Source organism: Capra hircus, chromosome 1 (genome assembly GCF_001704415.2).
Source record: "Capra hircus breed San Clemente chromosome 1, ASM170441v1, whole genome shotgun sequence".
NCBI lineage: Eukaryota > Metazoa > Chordata > Mammalia > Artiodactyla > Bovidae > Capra > Capra hircus.
The window spans coordinates 144,295,733-144,320,982 of record NC_030808.1 but is presented as its reverse complement, the minus strand read 5'-3'; the positions used below and the strand labels follow the sequence as shown (position 1 = coordinate 144,320,982).

Genomic DNA, 25,250 nt, shown 5'->3' with positions numbered 1-25,250 from the left:
CCGTTCTGTGACTCTGGAAGTGAAGGGTGAACTGGTATGGATATTTGTCTGCATAGTGACAAAGTCCTCCCCAAGGGGCCTCTGAAGGAGGGAACCCACCAGGAAGTGAGGCAGCCTGTGCGGAAGAGGGGTTTGGGCTCTCCTGGGGGCACCCACATTCATCCCCTGCCCCACCACGGGGTAGGGTGCTGGGCGACACTGTGCTCATCAGGGGCTACTCACCGGGTGATCACAGGCTGCAGCGTGTGATTGGGGCCAAAGTAGCTAAGGTCCCCACGGCCACGCAGTCCCGTGCGACCCATGGGGTTCCTGGGTAGAGAGGGGTCAGTTCAGCCCACTGCCAGTGGCTGGAGACCCCAGCCAGGGCAGCAGGCAGGGGCTCTGCAGGGGCTGTGTGCCAGCTCTACCCAAAGCTGCCCTGGCTCAGGGTTCTTGGAGCCCAGGTAGCTCCCCTGGACAGGACCAGGGAGGAGGCCCAGACCAGACCCCAGAGCCCAAGGGCCCCTTGACCAGGCTGGGTGACTCTGCGTCATGCACTGGGCCTGTCCAATGCAAACCCCACCCCTTGGGGGCTCCAGGGTGGGCAGCGGCTACCTTGGGGTGGGCTGGAGAGGAAAGGGGCCTCTGGGGGCAGAAACCAGCCCCACCCAGACGTCCCTCCAAAGAGCGCCTGACTGACTCCGGCGCTGTGCCCAAAGGCCTCTGCCGCCTGTGAGCATCGACGGCCCCCTCCTCTGCCTGTGACTCTCGGCCAGCCTGTGAGCTGGCATCGATGGTCCCCTCCTCTGCCTGCGACTCTCGGCCCTGCTCTCTTCCTGCACACCGTATCCCCCCGCCCATCCCCTCCCCCATCCAGGGCTGGAGATGCTCCTGGTCACCTCAGTTTCCCTGCCCCACTCATCTCTACCACCCCATCCCGCAGCTTCTACCCCAGTGGTCACCCCTCCCTGCTCCAGAACATTCCCAGAGGCCCACCACCTACCTCTTCCGCAGGCAGTTACCCTCAACGACCACCTGCTCCATGGGGTCTCCAAATCCCAGCTGACTGATCCCGTCCCCGGCCTCCGGCCTGGTGGTGCAGCCTCCCCAGCGACCCTCAGACCCCAGGCCAGCACACAGTAGGCATCCACCAAGAGCCTGCTGGGCCTGACGCCACGGGTCCCCTTTCATCTCTATGTTGATTCCACACCTGTGCATGGGGCATACTGTCCCTACAGCACAGACCTGGGAATGTAAGCCCAGCAGCCCTTTAACATTGTCCCTGCTTTATTCTCACAATGGGGTCCACGTTTTACCCTGTTTCTACACCTCAGGAATGGAGGTCCTAAAGGTTGTGTCAGAGAACCAGGGCACAGTACCCAGGCCAGCAGGGCCAGCCCATAGTCCCCACCCCTCCACACGTGTCCAGGGAGACTGCCAAGCGTGGGCCTCCGGGGCTGGTAAGAAAGTACTTTATGCTGATGTTTCTTTCCTCTATACTTTGTTTGTTTTTATCAGAAAAATTTTAATCAACCCTGAAAGTTCATTGGAAGGACTGATGCTGAAGCCGAAGCTCTAATACTTTGGCCACTTGATGCAAAGAGCTTGAAAAGACCCTGATGCTGGGAAAGATCAAGGGAAGGAGGAGAAGGGAAGCAGAGGATGAGATGGTTGCACGGCATCATTGACTCAATGGACACGAGTTTGGGCAAACTCCAGGAGATAATGAAGGACAGGGAAGCCTGGCATGCTGCAGTCCATGGGGTCCCAAAGAATTGGACATGACTGAGAGACTGAACAACAAACCAGAAAAACACCAGCTTTGCTGGAGAGGAAGCCTGACCCCAGGAGGGAAACCACAGAGGTGGCTGAGGAAGGCTGGAGAAGGGCGGGGGGAGGGTACACTCACAGAGGGAGCCCGTCCCGCACTGCGTAGACTCCATGGAAGCTGCGCCGGTCCAGTGGTCCGTCCACCACATTGTAGCTGATCCTGGACAGAGGTTCCAGGGCACTGGAAGGGAGAGGAGAGGTTGCATCCCCAACAGAGACGGCAGGAGGCAGAGCGGCCACAGTGACCCCTTGTCCACACGGAGGTTCCTCCCCGGGCACAGGCGCCCCAGCCACATGCCTCCCAGCATGTCCCAGCCCCCAGGGAGGATGGGGCGCCCACCCAGGCAGGAAGCAGGGGTACTCACTCCCCCACGGGGTCCACCAGGTCCTTGTCCTTCCTGTCAGCCGTGTAGAAGGGCGGGTTGTACACGAGGAACTCCGTCTACGGGACACAGGGACTCAGACGGTCACCACCCCAGGCTGGCCGTCACCCAGGACAGCTGACTGCATAGCCCTGGGAGGGCCCAAAGGACACGGAAGTCCGAGCTGGGCTGACCTCAGGACACACACACCTGGGCCAGCCGTGGTCAAGGGGGGTCTCCCCAGGCGGAAGGAAGGGGGGCTGGGCTGGGCTGGACTCCAGAGGGAGGAGTCCCCTGGCAGAGACTGGGGAGGAGTGACAGCCGGGATGTGCCAGGAAAACCAGAGAGAAGGCCTGGGGGGGGTGGGGGGCACACCCCCAGGCCTCCTCCTTCGCTCCCTCTCACTCTCCACCTCCATCCTCCTCAGCATTCAGAAAGGGGATAGGGGCTGTTCTCTGGGGACGGGGGCTTGAGGACAAGCAGGGCAGTGGGCCCCGTGTGGATAGCAGCCCCAGTGTCCAGGTTCATGGCCCAGCTTCACCCCTCGGGTCTCACGGACCACGCTTCCCTCTTCATCTGTCCCTCGTGGCCCTTCGGGGCTGTGGTGGGCTCAGCCACCCTGGGGCCCAGACCACTCCCCCCAGGACTCTGGGCCCCTGCAGCCTGGTGGGTGAGGCCAGGACAGGCACTCACTTCCCAGGGCACCTTCTCGTTGGGCACCGGGAATCTCAGGACAGAGCAACTCGGGTAGAGCAGGTGCCGGGCATTCACGTGGTAGGCATCACCTGGGTCCTCTGCCTTCGATCCGCTGTCCAGCTCAGGGTCCCGCCCCACTGAGGCCTTCTGGGGTGCTGGGAATGGGGACAGGGACAGGGCCACCCTCTGAGGTCCTTTCCCCAAAACTTCCGGGCAGCCTCCACCTCCCTGAGCCCAGTTTGAAAGTCAGCCCCAAAGAGAGCACCCTCCCCAGGGTTCCCATCACTGCAGCCCAGGAGGACCAAGGCCTGGGCTCAGGCCCCCGTTGCCTGGGGCAGCTCCCAGCAGAGCTCTTAGTATTCAGCAGGATGCACAAGCCCTTCCGGAAGCCTGCCCGGATGAAAGGGCAGACGGCTCCTTCGGGGCCAGCAACAGCCCAGGAGGGTTGCTCGTGACCATTTCTTGGCCAGCTGCAAATCTGGGAGCAAAGACGTGCTTTCTGTCACCCAGTCAAAGTGACTGGGTCTCAGGTCTGCTGGACCTGATGCACACGGGGAGGTCAGGGGGCCTGGGCCAGGCTACCTCTGGAATTCCCCAGCCTGGTCAAGCCTTGGGACTTGGCCACGCTCAGCACATGTAGCCGGGGGGGGGGGGGCGGGGGTCAAGCATCCCAAGGTGCTGGGGCTGCTCCTCTCCACTCCACAGACACCCGGACACAAGAGAGGGCAGGTGGGTAGAGACCAGCCGCTGGCACAGCCACCCACTCACCCAGAGTGGGGACATCTTCTGAGCCAAAGCCACTGTCCCTCAGGGCCTTCACAATCCAGTGCAATGCTGTGGCTGTCTGGGCCACCTGGAACGCGCGTTCAAAACAAGATTGGTCAATAGGTGCCCGCACACGGGATGCCCTGCTCCCCACCCCCTCTCCCCCAGGCAGCCACCCGACACCCGGGGCTTGGCCAGAAGGGCCATCAGAACCGTGCCCAGAAACAGAGGTCCCAGCCCGAAGCCCACCTGCTCCTCCAGGGAGGCCAGTCTCTGCTCCACGGCGCCCGACTGCTTCAGACGTGCTGTTTCCAGCAGGCGCACCATGGTGTCCACCCTGCAAGAGGACACAGCTGAGTCCCGCGGCTGGCCAGGGGTCTGGGCATGAGTGGAGAGAGCCTGGTGCCCTTTGCAGGCAGGCAGCTTATCACATCCAGCAGCACAGGCTCCTTCGGCTCTAGTTTCAGGCCTCTTCCTCTTGATTTGAATGGATTAACACTCTACGGTTCCATAGAGAATGAGCACCACCTAGTGGCCCAGGGGGAAGATGGGCCATCAGCGATGTCCCAGGCTCACAGGGCCACCCAACAGCCCAGGGGTATGGCCAGACCAGAGGTGCAGGTGTGCAGAGCACACACACCTGGTTCCTTACCTCTATATGCCTACAGGCTGTCAGTCACAAACTCAGGAAGGACAGAGCGGCCTCTGGGCAGAGGAGGGGACACTGCCTCCGGGCACCGGTGGGGACTTTGGAAGGAGGAGGGGACACTGTGGTTTGGGAAATGTTTGCTGGTTTTGGTCTTAGTTTGCTACAATGTAGGAACTGCACCCAAGTGGGCCTGTGTTCATAGGAAGAACACTTCCACAGCCAAGCATCCATCCAAATACCCTGGTCTTTTCCCCTGGCGTTTCTAAGCCGCTTTTTCCCAGAGCCTCCTGCTCCACAACAAAGTGACAGGCATTTCAGGGACCACAGGGCTGCAGCGTCAGCCCTGCCGAGATCCCCGGCCCCGTACTTGTCACTGACGTCCTGGATCTTCTGCTCTGGCCTCTGTTTCTGCTGGAACTGCTGTTCCTGCAGGTAGTTCTCCTTCAGGTAGATCTCCCAGGACAGGAGGGCCGCCTCTTCGTTCTTCTCTAGCTTGTTCTCTGTCCGGGGAGGGGAGCCTCTGACCCACTGGGGGCCCCGCAGGGAGGGGCGGAAGAGCCCATCCACACCCAACCCCAGTGGGCTGGCGGCAGTCCGGGAGCCTGAGCAGACTGCATGTCCCCTCCCCAACCCTGAGCTTCCAGGATGCTCAGAGGAGCTGCCCCCCAATCCCAGCTGCACCCCAGACATGGCTCTGGGGACGAGGGAGGGACAGCTTACTGAACTGCTTATGCCGCTTGGCAGGGATCTTCAGCACGACCCTCTTGATGAAGAGGTGCAGGTGGCTGAGGAGGATGAAGGGGGGCGGCGCGGGGGGCCTGCTCTGGTACTCCTCGATCAGGTCGTGGCGCTGGAACTTCCAGATCTGGTCTGTGCGCTCCTGCACCTGCTGGAAGGTGTAGCTGCGGGGCGCGGGGAGCACTAGTTACCGCGAGCACGGGCCACACAAGCTGGGTTATGCACAACTGTGTCACTGCCTGAGTGTGCGCCATGACGGCCCACAAAGGCACGCCAGGGAGGGCGACCCGGACACAGGAAAGGCAGCTGAGCACCCTGGGGGCCCAGAGAATGAAGAAAGAAGACCTAGATTTTAGAGCCCATAAACCTCGCTAGAAAACAAAACAGACCCTCATGTGTTGGGAGATGGATGGTGTCCTGCACTGGACCCGAAAAGGGTCTGATTCCCCTAAATCTGACAAACAGAAGGGACAGTGTCTTCAACAGGCCGACATGCTCATTCTCCACATCCTGTGTCTTGTGTGGGTAGAGGTCAACTGGCCCGGATCCCTGACAGAGGTCCTCGGAGGCGGGGAGGGAGGTTGGGCAGGGCTGAGACACAGCCGCTGCCCGTCGGGCCTCTGGCCTCTGTCTATCATAGCCCAGCACCAGGGCAGGGTCTCTCACTGTTCAGAGCACACGGTAAGTCAGCAAGTGGTGACCTCATCACCCTAGCTGATGAAGAGAAGAGAAACAGTGCCCAAACTGGCCACGAGCCCCAGGGGCTTTTCTGCAGAGGCCGGGAGGGGCCTGAGGGGGTGGCGATGCCCTGAGCCACAGGGCCGGCCTCCTGGGCACCACAGTCAGGGCTGGCCCTGTGCGCCTGCTTTATATGGAGAGCAAAGACAGGTCGTCTTGCCTCACAGGATTCTTAACAAGTATGACACGCACGCCTCCACCACCAGAGATGAACTCAGCCAAATCGCTGCCCCTCATTCACCTCCCTCTGCTGGGGTGGGAAGAGTGAGACTTCAGCGCCCCCGCCCATGGTCTCTGAGCACAGGGCCCGTGGGCTGCCCCCCAGCAGTAGTGCCCAGGTTGGATGCCACAGTCACCAGGTCAGCCCGGGCTGAGCCAGGTCCTGGGTCCCAGGCTCCATGCCATCCACACCACCCTGGTGGGGGCAGGCAGCGGGGTGTGCACCCCGCACGTGGCACTCACTTGAACATGGCAATGAGCAGGTTGAGCAGCAGGATGTTGGCGAAGAGCAGGTAGAGGCAGAGCAGGAGGACAGTCAGCCACTCAGGGAACACGGGCTCCTGACGCGCCTGGTCGATCTCGGGGCACTTGGGCTTGTAGGGGTCCGTGCCGTTGGGGCTGCACTGGTCTGGTCTGAAATTCACACCTGGGTCGGAATGAGGGGGTAAGTGAGTCCAGAGAGCCACGTGGAGTCACAGGGGCCCTTGGGCAATGACCTCACAGGCCTGGAGCCCCGCACATCTGGGTGACCTCAGCTGTCAGCTCAAGCCCGAGGGAAGCCAGAAAGGGCTGACCATCTACACCAAGCATCCTCGCGGGCAGGAAGTCCCGCTGCCAGGAAAGCCCAAGAGCCAGACCTGCACTCCAGGCTGGCACATGCCTCCCTGGGATCCAGGCACCCCACCAGGGTACTTCCTGGGGGTGTGTCATCCACAGGAGAGACTATGTCATCTAAGTCACAGGTCCTAACCCTGGGAGCAGAATGTGGCAGAAAAGACGTCAAAGAGAAAATGAACAACTGTCGTAAAGAAAAGGGAGACATCAGAAAGGAAAAGTGCTGCAGAGGCAACACAGAAACGTTGGAACATGTGACTACAAACCAAAACACAGCTCCACATTTGCAGAAAAGTAAGGGATACATAATATCACAAAACATAACTATATACTCAGTGCCTTTAAAACTCTGTAAGATAAGGCCTGCCCTTCTGGTCCAGTGGTTAGTAATCTGCCTTGCAATGCAGGGCACATGGGTTCAATCCCTGGTCCAGAAAGATTCCACATGCCTCGGGGCAACTAAGCCTGTGAACTAACACTACTGAAGCCCCCACATCCTAGAGCCCGTGCTCCACAACGAAGGAAGCCAACACAGTGAGAAGCCCAAGACTGCAACCAGGGAGCAGCCTCCACTCATTCTGTCTAGAGAAAGCCTCGTGCAGCGGGGAAGACCCAGCGCAGCACTGAAGACCCAGCACAGCACTGAAGACCCAGCACAGCACTGAAGACCCAGCGCAGCACTGAAGACCCGTGCAGCCAAAATTAAGTACTTAAAAAAAGACATCCAGATGGGAAAGGAACAAGTATTTGCAGATGACATGATCATAGCAAATCCCCCAAAAGGCACCTAAAAACTATTAGAACTAATAAAGAAATTCATCAAGGTTTCAGAATACAAGTTCCATATACAAAATATAGTGTTTTTCTATACAGTAAACAATCCAATTAATAAAACAATTCTACTTACAACAGCATGAAAAAGAATAAAAACATTTAGGAATAAATTTAACAAAAGAAGTACAACTTACATACTGAAAAATAAAATATACTATGGAAAGAAATTAAAGATCTAAATAAGTGGAAGAAACCCCATGTTTATACTGAAAATCCTGGATGTCTTTTTTGGAGAAATTGATTAGATCACCTGAAAATTCATGTGGACCCATGGGACCCAGAGGCCAAAACAATCATGACACGTCTTTGCTACTGAACAACACCATCAGCGACAGAGACAGTAGACGACAGGTCACCTGCGTTTGGGGGGTGGGGGGGGTGACTACTAAAGGGTGTGGGGTGACTTTTGGAACAAGCATTCTAAAATTAGATTCTGTAAATATACTAAAAACCATGGAAATGGCCACTTTTTACACGCGAGTTTTATGGTATGTGAATTAATCTCAGTGAAGCCGTGGCAGAGAACAAACTATGTTCTCTCCACTCAGAAAAGGAAGACTTATGTCTGACTGCAGTGGGAGGAACAGAAGGAATCGGGTGGCATTTAATGGGGGGGGGGGCGGTGTCAGCTGATGCCCCAGGCCACATCCCCGACCCACTTTGACCTCCCTGCAGCTGCAAGGTACAGCCCAGCTGCGGCCAGCTAATGCCTGTCCCACTCAACTGATGGGCCCCCAAGTGCACCCATCTCTTCCTTCAGGAGCCACAGCCCCAGGCAGTGCTGAGCGAGTGGCATGTGCCCAGTCCTCCCCTCCTCCCACTTCTGTGACCCTGGAGGAACCCCACAAGGGTGGCACCTCCTTTCCCACAGCTGTCAGGGCCCCTCCTACCGTCGATGTAGGTTGGGAGCTGCCCAAAGATGATGAGATACGAGTGGTAGACGGCCCCCCGGAAGATCCACTCCACCCGCCTCTCGTTGTGGATGAGGATGGCCTGCTTGGCCACCCCGAAGGACACGACCCACACGGCCAGCAGGAAGAGGAAGAAGAAGACGTCCTTCATCTGTGGGAGGGGGGCACCAGTTGCAGCCACACCACCCCACACTGTCCCTGCCCACAGTAGGGTCCCCACGTGCCCTGCAGTGAATGAGACTCCATCAACCCTCACAGCATGGCTGCATGGAGCCAGGAGCTCCAGGGGACAGCCTAAAGGGGCACTGGGCACCCCATGAGGAGTAGGAAGGGTCATGACCATGACCCAAGAACAGGGATCAGGAATGAGCTGTGGATATCAGGGAAGGCTGCCTGGACGAGGCAACATTCAGGCAAGACCCGAGACAGGTCATGCTAGGGTGTGGAAGCAGTATTGACTTGGGGTCCTGTGGGGTGTGCTATGCCCCGGGGCACCTCAGGCCCCCCTTACCATGGCTCCAGGGTGCCTCAGAGCCCCCCTTACAATCCACCCTGGAGTGCCTCAGGCCCCCCCTTACCATCCTCCCCAGGTTGCCTCAGGCCCCCCCACCATCCTCCCCAGGTTGCCTCGGGCCCCCCCCTTACCATCCGCTTCACGATGATGATCTTGGGCCCCAGCGTCTTGCTGATGGTGAAGATGTGCATGAGCCGCAGGCAGAACATGGTGAAGTCCAGGGAGAGGATGATGCGCCCGGTGTACAGCAGCGAGGGCACGAGTCTGCACGGGAGCAGGGCCTCAGCTGGCAGCCCCGGGCCTGGCCCCAGCCCCCTGCCCAGCTGCCCCAGCCCCGTGTACAGCCTGACGGGGACCAGGGCCTCAGCTGGCCACCCCAGGCCTGGCCCCAGCCCCCTGCCCAGCTGCCCCAGCCCCGTGTACAGCCTGACGGGGACCAGGGCCTCAGCTGGCTGCCCCGGGCCTGGCCCCAGCCCCCTGCCCAGCTGCCCGGCCCCATGTACAGCCTGACGGGGACCAGGGCCTCAGCTGGCTGCTCCGGGGCTGGCCCTAACCCCTGCCCAGCTGCCCCGGCCCCATGTACAGCCTGACGGGGACCAGGGCCTCAGCTGGCTGCTCCAGGCCTGGCCCCAGCCCCAGTGTGACCCCAGACCCCAAAGCACTAAAACTGGGTGTAAGTTCAGGGGCAGAGCCTCCAGGAGGGCCTGGAAGCCCAGCCTCAGGCAGAGAAGCTGGGCCTCGTGGGCACCCTGGGAAGCAGCAGGCTGGCCCAGCCCCTCCTGCTCATGAAGGGGTCACACAGGGCAGACATGTGGCTTTGATGGGCTGTGGAGATGTTAGGGCCCTCAGCTGGGACACAGGCACTCCCACCAGACAGCTCCCCATGGTGACAGAGCCCGCGTCTCTGCCCCGGCTCCTCCCTGTCTCCGAGTGGGCAGGGCACCCTTGGCACAGACATATCCAGAGAGGTGCTGAAACCGCGAGGGGCCCCAGCTCCCAGCCTCACCCCAGCCCAGCCCTGTAGGGGCTGCTCCCTTGATAGGATGGGAGGGCCAGCAGGAGGGGAGGCCGCTCACCGGCAGGTCAGCCCCGCAATGAACAGCAGGATTGCGCACACATCCAGCTTGTTCCAGAAGTCACTGAAGTACACGAGCATCGCCTTCCGCAGCCCGCTCCCGTCGGGGTCATAGAAGAGCTGGAGGGATGAGCACGGACACGCGGGGCTGTGGGTCATCCTTCTCAGTTCCCCACCAGCAAACCGGCGCCACTTCCTGGGCAGCTGAGAGTTGGGGAGAGGCTGCTGGCCAGAGAGGTGGCCCCCGCTGAGCCCAGCTCCCCTCCCAAGAGGGGACCCCCACATTTTGCAGTGTCCTTCACAGGGGAGCCAGGGACTCACAAAGTCCAGGACACCACTCAGTGATGTCACCCTTGGGGTGATAAGAGAGTTTCAAGCAAAAACCAATGCCTTGAGGGGTTCGGGTGGAGGAGGAACAAGGGCGGAAGTGGCTAGCAGAGCAAAGGCCACACTTTCCAAGAGGCCTCGCCCAGCTCTCAGCGCCCACGTGGGGCTCACTGCATGGCATGGGGCCGAGGGCCACCGTGAGAAAGTGATCGAGCCCAGGATGCTCCTGGGGGTAGGAGGGTCCGCGGGTGGAGTGGGAGCGGGCTGGCCCACCTGCCGCAGCTCCTCGCACACCAGGGAGAAGAGCCAGACGTAGATGAGGCTCTCGCAGCCGGAGGGCTGGGGCTGGAAGTCCACCATGAGCACGTAGGCAAACAGGCAGAGGAAGGCGAAGTAGGACAGGATGTTTATGTGGAAGACGACCACGGGCGCGCTGAAGAAGGCGCGGACGCGGGCCAGGCCCCCCTCCGCCTGCTGCCCCCTGTTCCTGTGGAAGACATGGGCAGGGGAGACCACGGCCGTGAAGGGCCAGCTCAGCCATGGGTCACACCACAGAAGGGAGGCCCAGGACTCGCGGCTGGCCACCCACCCTGCACGCATGGCTGTGGTAGGGGCTCAGCCACACTGCCCTGCAAAGAGGTCCCTGAAGGGCCCTCGGGTTCCTTTAGGGCTATCCAAAAATCCTCAGGCCATGGTGCGACTCGCCCCAGGTGGATACTGGGCGACAGCAGTTCTCACCCCTCCCCAGCATGAATCCCCTCCATCCTGGGACTGGTGGCAGCAGTGAAGACCCCCAGAGGGGGCATTTGGGAAAGGAGGTCTGGCCCCAAGCCCCAGCGGCCCCACAGCCGGGCCGGCACCTGAAGGAGACGAGGCCGGTGTAGAGCAGCGGGAAGAACAACATGCATAGCACCACGCGCCAGAGCCCATTGTCCACGCCGAGCTGGCCCCACCACACCTTGGTCAGGTAGGCCTGTGGACAGAGGGCGGGTTTCAAGGCGATGGGCCCCCCACCCGCCCTGACCCTGTGCTCCCTGAGATTCCCAAGGAGGAGCGACTCTGCAGGCTCAAGCACGGCGCTCTGCTAGGCCCACAGGTGATGTGATGGGCAGCGCAGTGGGCAGCTCTGGTCTGGTCCTGAGTCTGCCAGCCCAGGAAGAGGCTCTGGGGGCAGGACTGGGCTCCCCGGAGTCGGGCTCTGTCCTCCTGCCCCACTCTCACCAGCTGGCCCCCTGAGCTCTCCCTGGGGGTGGGCAGTGTGGGCAGAACTCCTCCCCACCAGGCCCCTGGGATCCAGCATGGCCAACTCAGCATGTGGTGACGGGATGAGGCTGTGCTCCAAGGAAGCGCCAGGGCTCTGAGGGGCCCCCGGTGCACTACACGTTTCATATCACCAAGGCAACGCCGCAGTGTCCTGTGCTTGCTGCTCCAGGAGGATGTCCCGCCACCTCCATGTATCCCTCCTGAGACCCCAGGTAGCAGGGGTGAGGGGAGCTAAGGCCTGGCCCTGGAGGCCTGCTGGGGGCTCCCAGGTAGGGACATCCATCCCGTGCAGAGGTGAGCCACCGCCTTCACAACTAACCAGGCGCTCTCACTCAGCATCGGCTTTCTCCTTGGCAAACAGTGAGGAGAGGGTGTGCCTGTCTACAGCAGGCGACCGATGGTCGGCGCCATCCGTGGGTCCCCACAGGAACTGACATAGTGACCTCTTGTGCTGTCCATGTGCATAAGAGGCTGCATCCGCTCCTGTAGCACCAAGGCAGGTATTTCCGGAAGGAGGCCCCCAGAACATCACCTGGATGCCCCCGTGAGACACGAACTTCATGTCCTTGGCCTCCAGGGCCAGCTGCAGGCAGGTGGTCCTGCCCCAGGCCTCCGACACGCGGACCAGCAGCTTCTGAGCCCTCTCCTCATCCTTCCGGTAGCACTCAGTGAAGACCCCTGGATGGGAGAAGGTCTCGTCACAGCAGCCGGATCCTCACCAGGGGAAGCTGCAGACAGCGGCAGAGTGCAGCCCCTCCAGACAGCACAGCGTGCACAGGGATGGGGCAAGGACCCCAGGGTCGCCCATGAGGGCCCGGGTCTGAGGCTGCGGCCCCAGAAGCTCACCAATGGCTCTCTGTTCATACTCGTCCGCGAGCGCCAGCATCTCCTCCAAGCTGTCCGTGTCCTCCTCCTCCTTGGACAACTCCTTTAGGATCTTGCTGCAGGCCAAGGCTGCGGCGATGCAGTCCTGGCTCTGGGTTCCCGGGGGAGCCACCATGAGGCTCTGGATGGTCCTGCCCCGGGACCCCCAACACGCCACCACCCAGGCTGATAAGAACAGAGGCCCTGAGACAGCACAGGCTGCGGGGTGAGGACTCAGTGTGGCTCCTCCCACATAAACCTCTGGGCTCACCCCAGGTCACAGGCAAGCCCTGCTGGTGGTCAGGCTCCTGCACAGGCCAGGCAGCCCCCTTGCTCCCCAAGAACAGACTGGACACAGGCACTCAAACAGCCCTGCTGGCACAAGGCCCAGAGCTCTCCAGGCATCTGGTCAACCCCATGCAAGGAGCGCTCCCAAAGAGGAGAAACGAGGACCTGGCCATCACATGGCCCTGTCCAAGGCCAAGGGCCTCACCCTCGGTGGCACCCCCAGGCCCAGGCACCAGAGGGGGGCCAAGAGAATCTCACAGAAGGCTCTCAATACTCAGTCCAGAGGCCCTGGCTCTGAGGGCAGCACTGGCCTGGGTGAGGGGTTGGTGTCAGAGCCTGGAAACCTGAGTTTGGTTTTTCTGGCCAATAAGGCCCACGGGGCATACTTGAGGCTACAGTCAGGCCGGCTCTGTCGCCTACCCTCTCCTCCAAGCACCTTGAGAGAGGGCATACCTCCAAGAACCTTGGTGAGGGTTGCGGGGGGGTGGTGTCGCCAGAGCCTTGCCAGGACCCTGAGGGAGCCAGCTCTGACAGCAGCCTGGAAATGCTGACTTAGAAAAGCAAGGCCTCTCTGAGAAAAATTATGAAACTTTACTTTCCTATTAAGAGGAAAGCCAGCTTGAAATAAAGGAAAACCATGCGGGGAGTCCTGGCCTGCAGTGTTCTGCTTCTTAGGGAGCCGCCTAGCCAGTCCCCGCCATGGGTGATAAAGCCCCATGTGGGCCCAATGCCTAGTAGTCACCCAGCCAGTCCCCTTCATTGGTGATAAAGTCCCATGCAGGCCCAGTGACCAGGAGCTGCCCGGCCAGTCCCCTTCATTGAAAATAAAGCCATACTCAGGCCCAGTTACCAGGAGCCGCCCAGCTGACTGGTGGGAGTTCCCAGACAGCCCAGCAACAGCCTCAGGCGACAGCATCTGGGAAGCACCCATTTTAGTAACAGATCATGCCTGAGCCCCCCAACCATCAGTGGAAAGAGAAGCAGCCCCTCCAGGGGTGGAACGTGCCTACAGAGTCTACTGACCCGGGCAGCCATGGGGCTGGAGCCCTGTCACTGGTCCACTGATAGTTGCAGTCTGCTGACCTGAGCCCAGATGATTTCTGCCAGCTCCCGGCGGTTCTGCACGATGGCCCAAATGAGAAGATCCCGGACCGGATCTATGGTGAAGGTAGCTTGGCCTGATGAACGCTTGTACAAGGACTGGCGACTCACTCTCTGCACCTGTGATCAGCAGACAGTCAGCGCCCCCACCTGGCGGGGGGGGGGGGCGGCGCATCTGTTGAGGGTGCAGGACCTGAGCTCGGCCCCACTATCCTCGGAGAATGAGCCCTGAGAGCCACTTTTCCAACAACACTCAGATGGTTCTCATGAACACTCATGCACACTGGGGTCTCTTAAGCACCACTCTGGAGACATGAAGAAACACCCAGAAAGTGCAACCCTCAGTTACTACCTACATCGTTTGTAGACCCCTGCTACTCGCCAGGCATCCCAACATTCCTTAGTCTTATGTGATAGCATCTATGAAGTAAAATTCTAAGACAGTCTGTTAATAGATTCATGCTGTGACCTCTTCAAGGGAACTTGCAGTGTCTCCTACAGAGAAGACCAGCAAGGAGGACCAGACAGAGCCACGTGTGAGTGGGAGGCCCCTGGCCCCAGACATACGCAGTCTACAGTGATACAGTCTACAATGATTCCAGGCTTTCTGGCCCATCAGTAAACAAACACATCCTCAGACAATTCCATCTTCTGGAAGCAATTCCCAGAGAACACATTTCCCACATCACACACAAAACTACACTTTAAGTGATTTCAGAAATTGTCTGAAGGCTCATCTTTATGAAAAAAAAAAAAAGAAAGAAAAATTAATTCATCTTCTTAAATTACAGACATGGTTCAATATGAGTTTCCACTTGGGACTTTCATAAGCACTTTCCAACTAGGCACTGTAAATATACTGGAATCAAGAAAACTAGAACCACGAATGTACAGAACCGAGCCGCAGCCGCTTCAGTCTCAGGGGTTTGGCACAGCTCACCTAGGACAATGCACGGATTTGCAAGCCTGAAGAAAGTACATAATTTTCTAGCAGGAAGAAAACAAAATCACTGTGATCTGAGAAGAGACAGAAAACCTAAACATCAGGACCATCAGGAAAGAAAAAGAGAAAGTTATCAGAATTACTACCCAAAAAGGCACTGGGCCCTGCTGGACTCCCAGGGGATTCTGCCAAGTGTGTAAGAGGCAGTGAACTTCAGCCACATAAACTGTCCCAGAGGGCAGAGAAAGAAGAAACTCTTCCCAATGTTCTTACAAAGCTAGCATAAAATTGATACCAGAACCTGACATATACAACTCTCCCCAAATAAAACTACAATTAAAGACAACATTCTGACGCACTAAGTCCTTTCAGTCATGTCTGATTCTTTGCGACCCCATGAACTGTAGCCTGCCAGGCTTCTCTGTCCATGGGATTTCCCAGGCAACAATACTAGAGTGGGTTGCCATGCCCTCCTCTAGGGGCTGTTCCAGATGCAGGGGTTGAACCAACGCTTCTTACATCTCCTGCTTTGGCCGGTGGGTTCTTTACCACTAGTACCACTGCAAACCCCTAAAAATGTTGGGAATCCAGCATCGGATTAAATGCATGTTACTCTGAAATCAAGTTGGGATTCAAAATAGGGATAAAAAATAATAATGACTTATAATTCACCAAATTCATATGAAAGAAGAAGAGCATTTCAACTTCTCAGAAGGCATCTGACAAAGTTCAGCCCTGAGGTGTCATTTGTAAAACCTTATTGAATCTTGAGAGGAGTTTCACTCACATAAATATACCACAGATGCCAGCATTACACTTAATGCTTAGAAACTGCAGGATCCCCATCAAAAAAAGATTCAGACTAGAAAACCCCTATTATTGCCACCCATGTGCGTCTCACACAGACACAGATGAGCTATGCTGACCTAGCCACACAAACACCAATGGTGTGAGCAGGGCTCAGGGGAAGGGGCACAGGGGACAGCATTTTCCTGCATAATTTTTTGTACTGTTGGAAGTTTTTGGAAAGGGAGCTCCTGTACTGAATTGTGTCCACCACTTTCATATGCTGAAGTCCCAACCCTAGTGTGACTGTATTTGGAGATGAGATTTTATACACGGGCTGGATAAAACACAGCTGGAATCAAGACTGCCAGGAGAAATATCAACAACCTCAGATATGCAGGTAACATCACCCTTATGATGAAGGTGAAAGAGGAGAGTGAAAAAGCCGGCTTAAAACCCAACATTCAAAAAACTAGGATCATGGCATCTGCTCCCATCACTTCATGGCAAATAGATAGGGAAACAGTGGAAACAGTGACAGACTTTATTTTCTTGGGCTCCGAAATCACTGCAGACAGTGACTGCAGCCATGAAATTAAAAGATGCTTGCTTCTTGGAAGAAAAGCTATGACAAACCTAGACAGCTTATTAAAAAGCAGAGACGTTACTTTGCTGACAAAGGTACATATAGTCAAAGCTATGGTTTTTTCACATAGTATGGATGTGGGAGCTGGACCATAAAGAAGATAGAGTGCCAAAGGACTGATGCTTTTGAACTGTGGTGCTGAAGACTCTTGAGAGTCCCTTGGACTGCAAGGAGATCCAACCAGTCAATCCTAAAGGAAATCAGTCCTGAATATTCATTGGAAGGACTGAGGCTGAAGCTTTCACTCCAATACTTTGGCCACCTGATATGAAGAGATGATGCATTGGAAAGACCCTACTGCTGGGAAAGATTGAGGGCAGTAGGAGAAGGGCACGACAGAGGACAAGATTGTTGGATGGTATTATCGACTCAATGGACAGGAGTTTGAGTAAGCTCCAAGAGATGGTGAAGGACGGGGAAGCCTGGTGTGCTGCAGTCCATGGGGTTGCAAAGAATTGGACACAACTGAGCGACTGAACAACAACTTTATGCACATGATTAAAGTTAAGGGAGGTCATAGAAGTGGGGCCCTGATCCAACAGGACCCTAGCCTTAGGGTGCCTAGGAGAAAAGGAAGCCACACTGGACACCCTGAGGATGGAGCCAGAGAGTGCTCGGCCCTCTGCAGGCCAGGAGGAGAGGCCTTACCAGAAGCTCACCTGTCAGCACTAAGGCCAGGAGGAGAGGCCTCACCAGAAGCTCACCTGTCAGCACCAAGGCCAGGAGGAGAGGCCTCACCAGAAGCTACCTGTCAGCACCCAGACCTTGACTTCCAGCCTCCACAGAAGAGAAAAGAAGATGCCCGCCATGCAACCTGCCCCATCTGTGTAATGACAGCGAGAGCCAACTTTCCCAATAACAATGAAAGCTCATGTTTCAGAGCTCCAAAGCTGGCCAGCACTCACACTGATTTTGACGCTGGGCACTGGGAGGAGGCGCTGCCGGTTGCTGGAGCGGGGCCGAGAGTACAGCGGCTGCGTGGAGTCCCCGAGGAGCTCCCGGAGCACCTGGGCCACATGCTGCAGGAGCACGCTGGGGTCCAGGCGCTCGGGCTCCCCAGCAAGCACCTTGTCCAGCTTGCAGTGGAACAGGCAGGTGGGCTCCAGGTTCTGGTACAGGTAGAACAGGGTGGCCTGGGAGATGAACTCCTTCAACTGCACCCCGTTCTCCAGGAAGAGCTTCACAAACTCCGGCTTATTGGTGATGAGGGCAGCCACCATCATGGGGTACAGCTCTGAGGGCTGAGAGGGAGCCATGGGGGCCATGTACTTGGTCATCCGCCTTCGGGCCCCAATCTTGGTACCCCCAAGACAGGGAGGAGGAGGCATGCCGGTCACCCTCACCAAGGACAGGGCCGGAGTCCGGACAAGCCCCAGCAAGGCCCCCCCAGGGCAGCCCCCGGCAGTCTCACCTTCCACTGTCGCTCATCAGTGAAGATCTCACTCTGGGCAATGTCCACGCGGTTCCACGCCACCGCCAGCTTCAGCTGATGGTCCCAGTTCTCATGGCCAAAGTGGTCAAGGCTCCGAGAAGCTGTAGGTAGAAGCACATGCATTGGGGACTTCAATCTGGGCTTCAGAGCCACTTCAAAGCCCAACAAAGTCAGGGTGGGGTCAGCAAGCGTCTCCATCATTTCAGCTGAATAGATGAGGTGCTCAGTCAGGAACCACACACCGCCCCCCCTCCACGCACATGCCTCCATACAATCACTTTTCCTTTCAGGGTACCATCTGACCATATCTGGGTTTCCGTCTCCACTCTTGCTTACTCCCAGCCCTGGCCCCAGGTCCTGCCCAAGCCCCCCGCCCTAAGTTTGGAGGAGACACGGTTCTCTGGAAGGCAGGCACCTTAACATTCACTTTCAAAGCTTAGACCACGGAAGCCAGCACATGTCCTTTGCCTTGTTTGCAGAACCACCACCTTACCTAGGTTCTCAGTGCAACTATTTGCCCAGCTAGTTTCTGCTCTTTCTGGACTAACATTTTAAAACATGAGTTGTTATTTAGGGAAGAAGAAAAAAGAACTCTGACCTTTACCTCACAACACACAAAGAAAGCAACGTGACATGAATCCCAAACCTACACGTAAAGCCTGTGGCTACCGAGGGAAGTATTAGCAACTGCAGGAAGGGAAAGATCTCTTGGAATGCGAAGAACATAAATAATGAAGGAAAAAATTGGTAAACTAAAATGTTACCAATAAGCTTTCTTTAGGACTTTCCTCGTGGTCCAGCGTTAAGACTTCAAACTTCCACTGCAGAGGGTTGTGGGTTTGATCCCAGTTGGGGAACTAAGATCCCACAGACCACACAGTGTGGCAAAAAAATTGAATAGATACATGCATATCCCTTCTGCTCCCTAAAGATCCCTTGGAGGACATATAAAAGCAGACCCTGAACCAAGAGAAAACATCCCAGCATATAGGTCCAACACAGGATTTGCACAAGGATATACCAAGAACTCTTAAATCTCCACAAAAGAGACAAATAACCAACTAAACATGGACAAAAGATCTGACAGACACTTCATCCAGATGAAATGCAAATGGCCAACAAGCCCGGAGACACAAATTCAACCCACACAGCAGTCTGGCTTCACACCCACCAGGAGGGCTGCAGCTTCAAGGACTGACAGGACCAAGTGTGGGTGAGGGTGCAGAGCAGCCTGGACCCACACCCACAGCGTGGGGACCAGTGCACAGAAACAGTGAACGAGCTGACCCCCTACCGTGAATGCTTCCCGCTCTGCCATCGCTGCTGGCCTGGGGCTGGCCTCCCTCCAGGGTGAGGGGCCATTCAGCTCAGAACAAACGTTCCTGGGCACCAGGGATGTCATGACCTGGTTCATGCTGGCAGGAAGGACAGGGAAGCATGGGCCTCACCCCAGAAGTGGGAGAGGAAGGAAGAGTGAAGTGTGGGTCTCAGGAGAACAAGCCGAAGGGCAGAAGTCAGACTAAGGAGTGGAGGTTGGCCAAGAGCGCTGCTGGTCTTGCGGATGCCTAAGTTTGGAGTCTCCCCTGCACTTGGACTCTGTCACTGGAGACACAGGAGTTAGACAGGAGACAGAACATGGGGAGGCAGGAGCAGACTTCCGAGGCTTGCTCTTCCTACCCCAGAATTTTACGAGGAACTGCGATGACCATGAAGGGGTAAATCAGTATAGGCTGCACTCAGATTTCAGGTAAGAAGGTGAGTTGAGAAAGGCGCCTACACCCCAACATCAGTGACTGGCACCACCTGCCCAGGGGGAGCGTGAGGTGGCCTGGCGAGGTCCAGCTGCTCTCTGACCAGCACGTCTGCCCATGGGTGGTATTTCTGGCTCCTCTGGGAGAGGACTCTGGCTCCTCCCCCACATCCTCACCTCACCTGACCCTCACCTTTCAGCAAGGCCTGCAGAATGGCCACGTCCACGTCCTGCTGGCCGTCCTTCCCTTCCCGGAACACAGTGAGCAGCTGCCGCCTCCGGACGATGTCTTGAATCTGCAACAGGCATTTTCCTCATGAGATTCCCCCCACCTCTTCAAAGGGCACCTGCAGAACCAAGGGCCCGGACACAGAACCGGAGCCCCAGGCAGGAGTCCCGCCTGCCATGTGGCCAGGACCACCACCTCATCCCCATGCCACTGAGGTGATGAAGATGAAGATGATGATGAAGACGGTGATGAAGATGAAGATGCGTGAGGACCAAACACATGGTGTTTCCAAGTGGCCTTTGGGGTAGAATCTCCACCTCAGTGATCAGTGGTATCTGTTCAACACCCAGCGACGCTTAACTGAAGACCTCTGCCTGGGCCTCTGCCTGGGCCTTGCCTACCTACCTATCAATCACCAATCCATCTATCCTCTATTTCCTGTCCCCTCTCTATCTAGCTGTCATCCATCTCATCTACCTATCATCTCTGCTGCCAGAACTGCCACAGTTGGATAAGACTCGAAAGTCCCTTGGACTGCAAGGTGATCAAGCCAGTCAATCCTAAAGGAAATCAACCCTGAATGTTCACTGGAAGGACTGATGTTGAAGCTGAAGCTCCAATACTTAGGCTACCTCATGGGAAGAGCCAAATCATTGGAAAAGACCCTGATGCTGGGAAAGATTGAAGGCAGGAAGAAAGGGGATGACAGAGGATGAGATGGTTGGATGGCATCACCGACTCAATGGACATGAGTTTGAGCAAGCTCTGGGAGATGGTGAAGGACAGGGAAGCCTGGCGTGCTGCAGTCCATGGGGTCGCAAAGAGCTGGACACGACTGAACGACTGAATGACAAGACCTGCCACCAGTCACTGCTCCCTTGAACTTTCACCCTGAGGCGGGGGTGGGCCTCAGCTGATTCCTCACACCCCAAAGCTTCAGACTCCACTCCCAGCTCCCAGGCCACGATGCCCAGCCCCTCCTGCCTTCCCTGCCTTCCCCGCCTTCCCCCACCCCCTTCTCCTCAGCCTGGACACGGCTCTTGCCTCTGTACCCTCTATAAAGACTTCTCCCACCTAGAGGGCCCCTCATACACCCTGCCTCCACCTCTAAGACCCCAACCTTCCCCATCCCTCAGGATCCCGCTTTCATGTCAACTCCAAAATGCCCAAAATGTCTCTCTTCCCAACCCCACCCCATCCTCCAGCCAAAACCTCTCCCGGATTTAACCCTACTCCTGATTCACAGGACGGAGTAGCTACTGCACGTGTGCATTGACCCGGTACTAAGTACTTTCCCAGGTGACCCTGCTCCATATTCTGAGTCTAAGCCCCATCACCCCTGATCTGCAGACAAGAGAGCGGGACTTCTGAGAGAGGGCCCGCACTCCTCCTGACACCAGCGATGTGGTGCTGGCTGCGGGTCAGCAAGAAGACCCCCAGGGCAGATATCCGCATCCTCCCGGGGCTGCACCCATGTACCCGCCATGGGGCAGAGCAGCCCCAAGGCCTGTGGAGTGAATCAGTGATCACAGCTCTGGGGGACCCCTCTCTACTGAACAGGAGCCACCATCACGGGCAGCCCCCTGACTGAAGACTGGCATGTATGAAACACCATTTTCAGGCCTTGACTCAGCAATGGATTGATAACACAAGCTCCTTTAAACCTCAGCAGATTAGACCCACTTCTGAGAATCGCCTGAATAATTTACAAGCTAACCGAGGGAAGGCCAAAGGCCTGCCGGCCAATACCCGCCAGCTCCACGAAGAGCTGACCTGATGTCCACGGTGAAAACATCCCCCAGAACCTTAAGAAGTCCGCTGAGGCCACAAGAAGACACGAGAGAGGGTAGCTGTGCTGCCCGTGGAACCTGTCCTGCTTGCCCTGGGCTGCCTGCTGCCCTCCCCCCACCCAGCTACCATCGGGGGCCCCAGCCCTCTGCTTGGTCTTTGGCTGGTGGGCACAGACCGTCCACAAGGCCTGAGATTGGACGTGGTTAGAACCAAGCTGCTCCACAGACTTGCCCTGAAAGGAGCACATCAGGCACTTAAACTGTGAACCTCCAGGAGATTTAACAACCTGGTTTAGCATCTACGGAGTACATGACAGACACAGACCCCAGCTGCTTTGTCAGCCCCAACTCACTGTTGGGGAAACCGAGGGTCAGAGAGGCCCTGACTGCCTCCATCCCACAAAGAATCCTGCCAGGAAACAGGGGTCAGGGGAACCTCAGGACAGGTGAGCCCAGGCCCCGGGGGCTCAGAGCACAGCCGGACTGCAGGGTTGGTAGGACCACCAGGGCTGGAGGGCGGTGGTGGCGCGGGGGCTCTCTACCAGCCAAAGGCTTCCTGGGTGTCGAGGGCTCACCTAGCCACTCTCCTTCACACCCTCCCCCTCTTTGGAGCTGGGGCCAGGCCATGCGTCCCTCTGCAGAGCTCAACAGGACCCCAAAATCTGCACTGGGGATTTGACCAATTCTGAGGCCCATCCCAAATGCCCCAGATGATCCAACTGACTCAAAGGATGTGAAAGAGAAGCTCCTTCTTTCTAGGACTTGGAGAGACGTCCCATTTATACTCCTGCACCACCTCCCCTCCCAGCCCAGCAAGAAGCCTGTCTGTAAGGTTTTCAGAATAAGCCTTGCAAGGTCTTCACCCGCCTGTACCCGGTGTCATCTCCCACTCTAGCCATGGAAGAGCAAAGTACCGATGCGTTTTACAGCAGAATTACTGAAATGCAGGGCAATCGTGGTCCTGGGCTATAACAGCCATGCTCTCCCCACGAGTCAGGAGAAGGGTCCAAGCCAGACCATTCGGGGTAGGGGCACCCATGAGGCTCACTGCTCAGGAGTTGAGGGGATGGGCAGAAAGCCATGTCCCAGAGACCCCCGCCCACTCCCTCGACCAGAGCAGCCCACTGTCATCCAGCTCATATGGTAACGTTCCAGAAAAATCTTTGGAATCCAGTGGCTAGCTAGAAAATGTCACACTAGAAAGAGAGAAAGAAAAGAGACAATGAAGACAACAGGCTGATGGTTCAGGTCCCAACCATCTGGACAGCCCAAGTCTGGTGGACAGCGATGAACCAGAGCTGACTGCTTGGTTCTGGCCCCCCGGGCAGGGTTCGCGCAGGGTACTAACAGCAGGGAGCTGTGAAGGTAAACAGAAACCCTCTACGACCTGCGCTCTTTCCCAAGAAGCTAAAATGGTCCCAAAACAAGGAGAGAGGACAGGCAGGCACATGAAGCAAGGCTGAGTCCTCTTTGAATGATCTGTCGCTGGACGTGTAGCCGCAGGGTCCTGTCCCCAGCTCCCTGTGCTTCCACTCAGCATCTCCTCCCACGGGGGGGTGGGGATCCCCTCTTTGGGTGGAACTAGCTTCCTCCCAGAATTAGAGTCTCCAAAACCACTGGCAATGGGATTCCCTCTGGAATGCTGGCCCTAGGATGGGCTGGGCCACGGATGCCGCTATCTGGGGGTGCATGTGAAACCACCCCCAGATCACCACATGGTTCCCAGAGCCACTCGGGGGCCCCCATATGATACATCTACATGTCTCCGCACCTTGACAACCCTAGAAGGTGGACCCTGCTACCCACTACCGTCACTTGCAGCACCCCAGCTGCCTGAATCTGGGCTCCCCACACCTCTGCCACCCCCAGAGCCTCAGCACCAGCCTCATGCCCACCCAGTGCGCAGGGTCCTCCTTCCAGGATGGCTGTGCCTCGCGCCCTGTGTTACCTGCCCACCTGGAGTTCTGCAGGCGGAGGCCCAGCACATCCTCCCTTGCAGGGCAGCCTGCTGCCTCAGCCAACAGCTCCCTGCCTGCCCGGCTCACAGCCCCCACCCCCGCAGATGGCTCCCATGCCCAGGTCGGCCAGGGCCTCTGAGTCTCGGTTATGTGTGCCCTGGTCCCACTGGCCAGGCTGACGGCGTCTAACCTATGGCTGCAGGTTCACACTTGGTGACTGATGCACCCATCAGCCTCACCTTTTTGGTCCACTCCACGATCTTACTTTCAGTGAAGGTCTCAAACATCCCCTGGAAGAACAAGCTCAGCTTCTGCTGAATCAGGGAGATCGTGATCTCAGAGATGGGCAGGCCGGCTACCTGCGCGATGACGTCAGCCACACGGCCCGAGCCCTCCACAACCACGCAGGGGGTGCCGTTGGTGATAGCATTGTAGATGGTCTGCAACACAGGGGCCAGTATGAGCCCACCCACACCCACCCCTCCTAAAGCAGAGGGTTCTCCGAGAGCCCTGCTGTCTGGCTACTGTGAAGGTTTGTTCTTGTTGTTTTAGTCGCTCAGTCGTGGTCAGTTCTTTGTGACCCCGTGGACTGTAGCCTGCCAGGCTCCTCTGTCCATGGATTCTCCAGGCAAGGATACTGGAGTGGGCTGCCATTTCCTTCTCTAGGGGATCTGACCCAGGGATCGGACCTGCATCTCCTGCATTGGCAGGGGGATTCTTTACCACTGAGCCACCAGGAAAGCCCCGCTGGGAAGTTTACTGAAGACATTTACTTGGTGCGTTCCTCTGCTCAGAGGGGCGGGCGCTGATCCTGATATACATGGGGTACACACCCGACATGCCACCTCTCTCAGTCCTGTCACTTGACTCCACTGTCATGAAAGATTGGGACGTTTCCACCCCCTTAACGTGTGGACACGAGAGCCATCCCCAGAAAGAAGGGGGCACTGCCTGGGCCAGAGTTCCACACCCAACTTGAGACCCAGGGTGAGACAAGGACATGGAGGGAGACCCCCAGAGATCAGGGTGAGAGCACTGTGAGGAATGGGCACCACCACAGCAGGAAGGATGATCCGCTCTGGGCACTGCTGTGGGAGAGTCTCAGAGGGAACAGGGGGACTCAGACACATTCTGCCCGCAGAGGTACCCCAGGACCTATGCTGAACCCCTGAGGTTACTAAACATAAACAGAACGTCATGCTCTGCCCCAATTCAAGACTTGTGCAGGGCCAGGCTCCCTCCAGTGGCTAGAAGCTGAACTGCCTGCCTCCTACAGCTCTGGCGGATGCCACTTTCTTGCCTTGTGCCCACATCGCTGCAGCCTCTGCTCTTGGTCACGTGACCTCCTCCTCGTCTAGGCACACTTGCCATGGCGTTTAGGACCCGCCTGGATGGTCGGTGCTAAGATCCTTAGCTTCATCACGTGACCAAAGGCCGTGTTTCCAGATGACAGAACATTCCCAGCCTCCAGGGTTTAGGGCCTGACATCTTGGCGGGGAGTATCACTTATCCCGCCTGCTAGAGCACCCCTTCCTGGCGTGAAAGATGCAGAGCTGTCTGTCTGTCCCGCCCACCTCTCTCCATCCCCAGGGCGGCTTCCCTGCCGAGTACATCATGGATGAGGGAGGCCAAGGGCACCTGACCTGCCTGGACAGCAGCCACTCCCACTCCATCCTTGTGGACGCGGGACCCACGGCCGCCGTCACATGGCCAAGAGCAGAGGCTGCAGCGATGCAGGCACAAGGCAAGAAAGTGGCATCCACCAGAGCTGGAGGAGGTACGGAGTCCAGCTTCTCCAGGGCAATCCTGCAGCTGTAAGCACCCTACAGTCCTATGGCAGAGGTCAGTTTGGCCCGAGTTCCATGAGGGAGGCACATTCCCTGCTGGAGAGCGGGTCAGCATGAAGCTCCGTGGCCATGTGTCAAAGCCTGCTTTACATTCAGCTGCT

At 57.3% G+C, this 25,250-nt stretch overlaps 1 protein-coding gene across 1 annotated transcript in view; it reads right to left on the bottom strand.

Annotated features, from left to right (window-relative positions):
* The window catches only part of TRPM2 (transient receptor potential cation channel subfamily M member 2), a 51,361-nt gene that overhangs the window by 5,026 nt on the left and 21,085 nt on the right, over positions 1–25,250 (bottom strand). The window contains exons 9-29 of the mRNA XM_018051946.1: positions 23,542–23,742; positions 19,519–19,621; positions 17,555–17,676; positions 17,049–17,384; positions 13,751–13,888; positions 12,362–12,491; positions 12,048–12,193; positions 11,113–11,225; positions 10,526–10,739; positions 9,927–10,045; positions 8,982–9,114; positions 8,316–8,487; positions 6,220–6,403; positions 5,002–5,183; positions 4,649–4,781; positions 3,882–3,969; positions 3,636–3,720; positions 2,865–3,022; positions 2,175–2,251; positions 1,889–1,990; positions 223–309 (exon numbers count right to left, since the gene is read on the bottom strand). Coding sequence (XP_017907435.1) covers positions 223–309; positions 1,889–1,990; positions 2,175–2,251; positions 2,865–3,022; positions 3,636–3,720; positions 3,882–3,969; positions 4,649–4,781; positions 5,002–5,183; positions 6,220–6,403; positions 8,316–8,487; positions 8,982–9,114; positions 9,927–10,045; positions 10,526–10,739; positions 11,113–11,225; positions 12,048–12,193; positions 12,362–12,491; positions 13,751–13,888; positions 17,049–17,384; positions 17,555–17,676; positions 19,519–19,621; positions 23,542–23,742 — 3,023 coding nt within the window. The remainder of the gene's footprint in view (positions 1–222; positions 310–1,888; positions 1,991–2,174; positions 2,252–2,864; positions 3,023–3,635; positions 3,721–3,881; positions 3,970–4,648; positions 4,782–5,001; positions 5,184–6,219; positions 6,404–8,315; positions 8,488–8,981; positions 9,115–9,926; positions 10,046–10,525; positions 10,740–11,112; positions 11,226–12,047; positions 12,194–12,361; positions 12,492–13,750; positions 13,889–17,048; positions 17,385–17,554; positions 17,677–19,518; positions 19,622–23,541; positions 23,743–25,250) is intronic.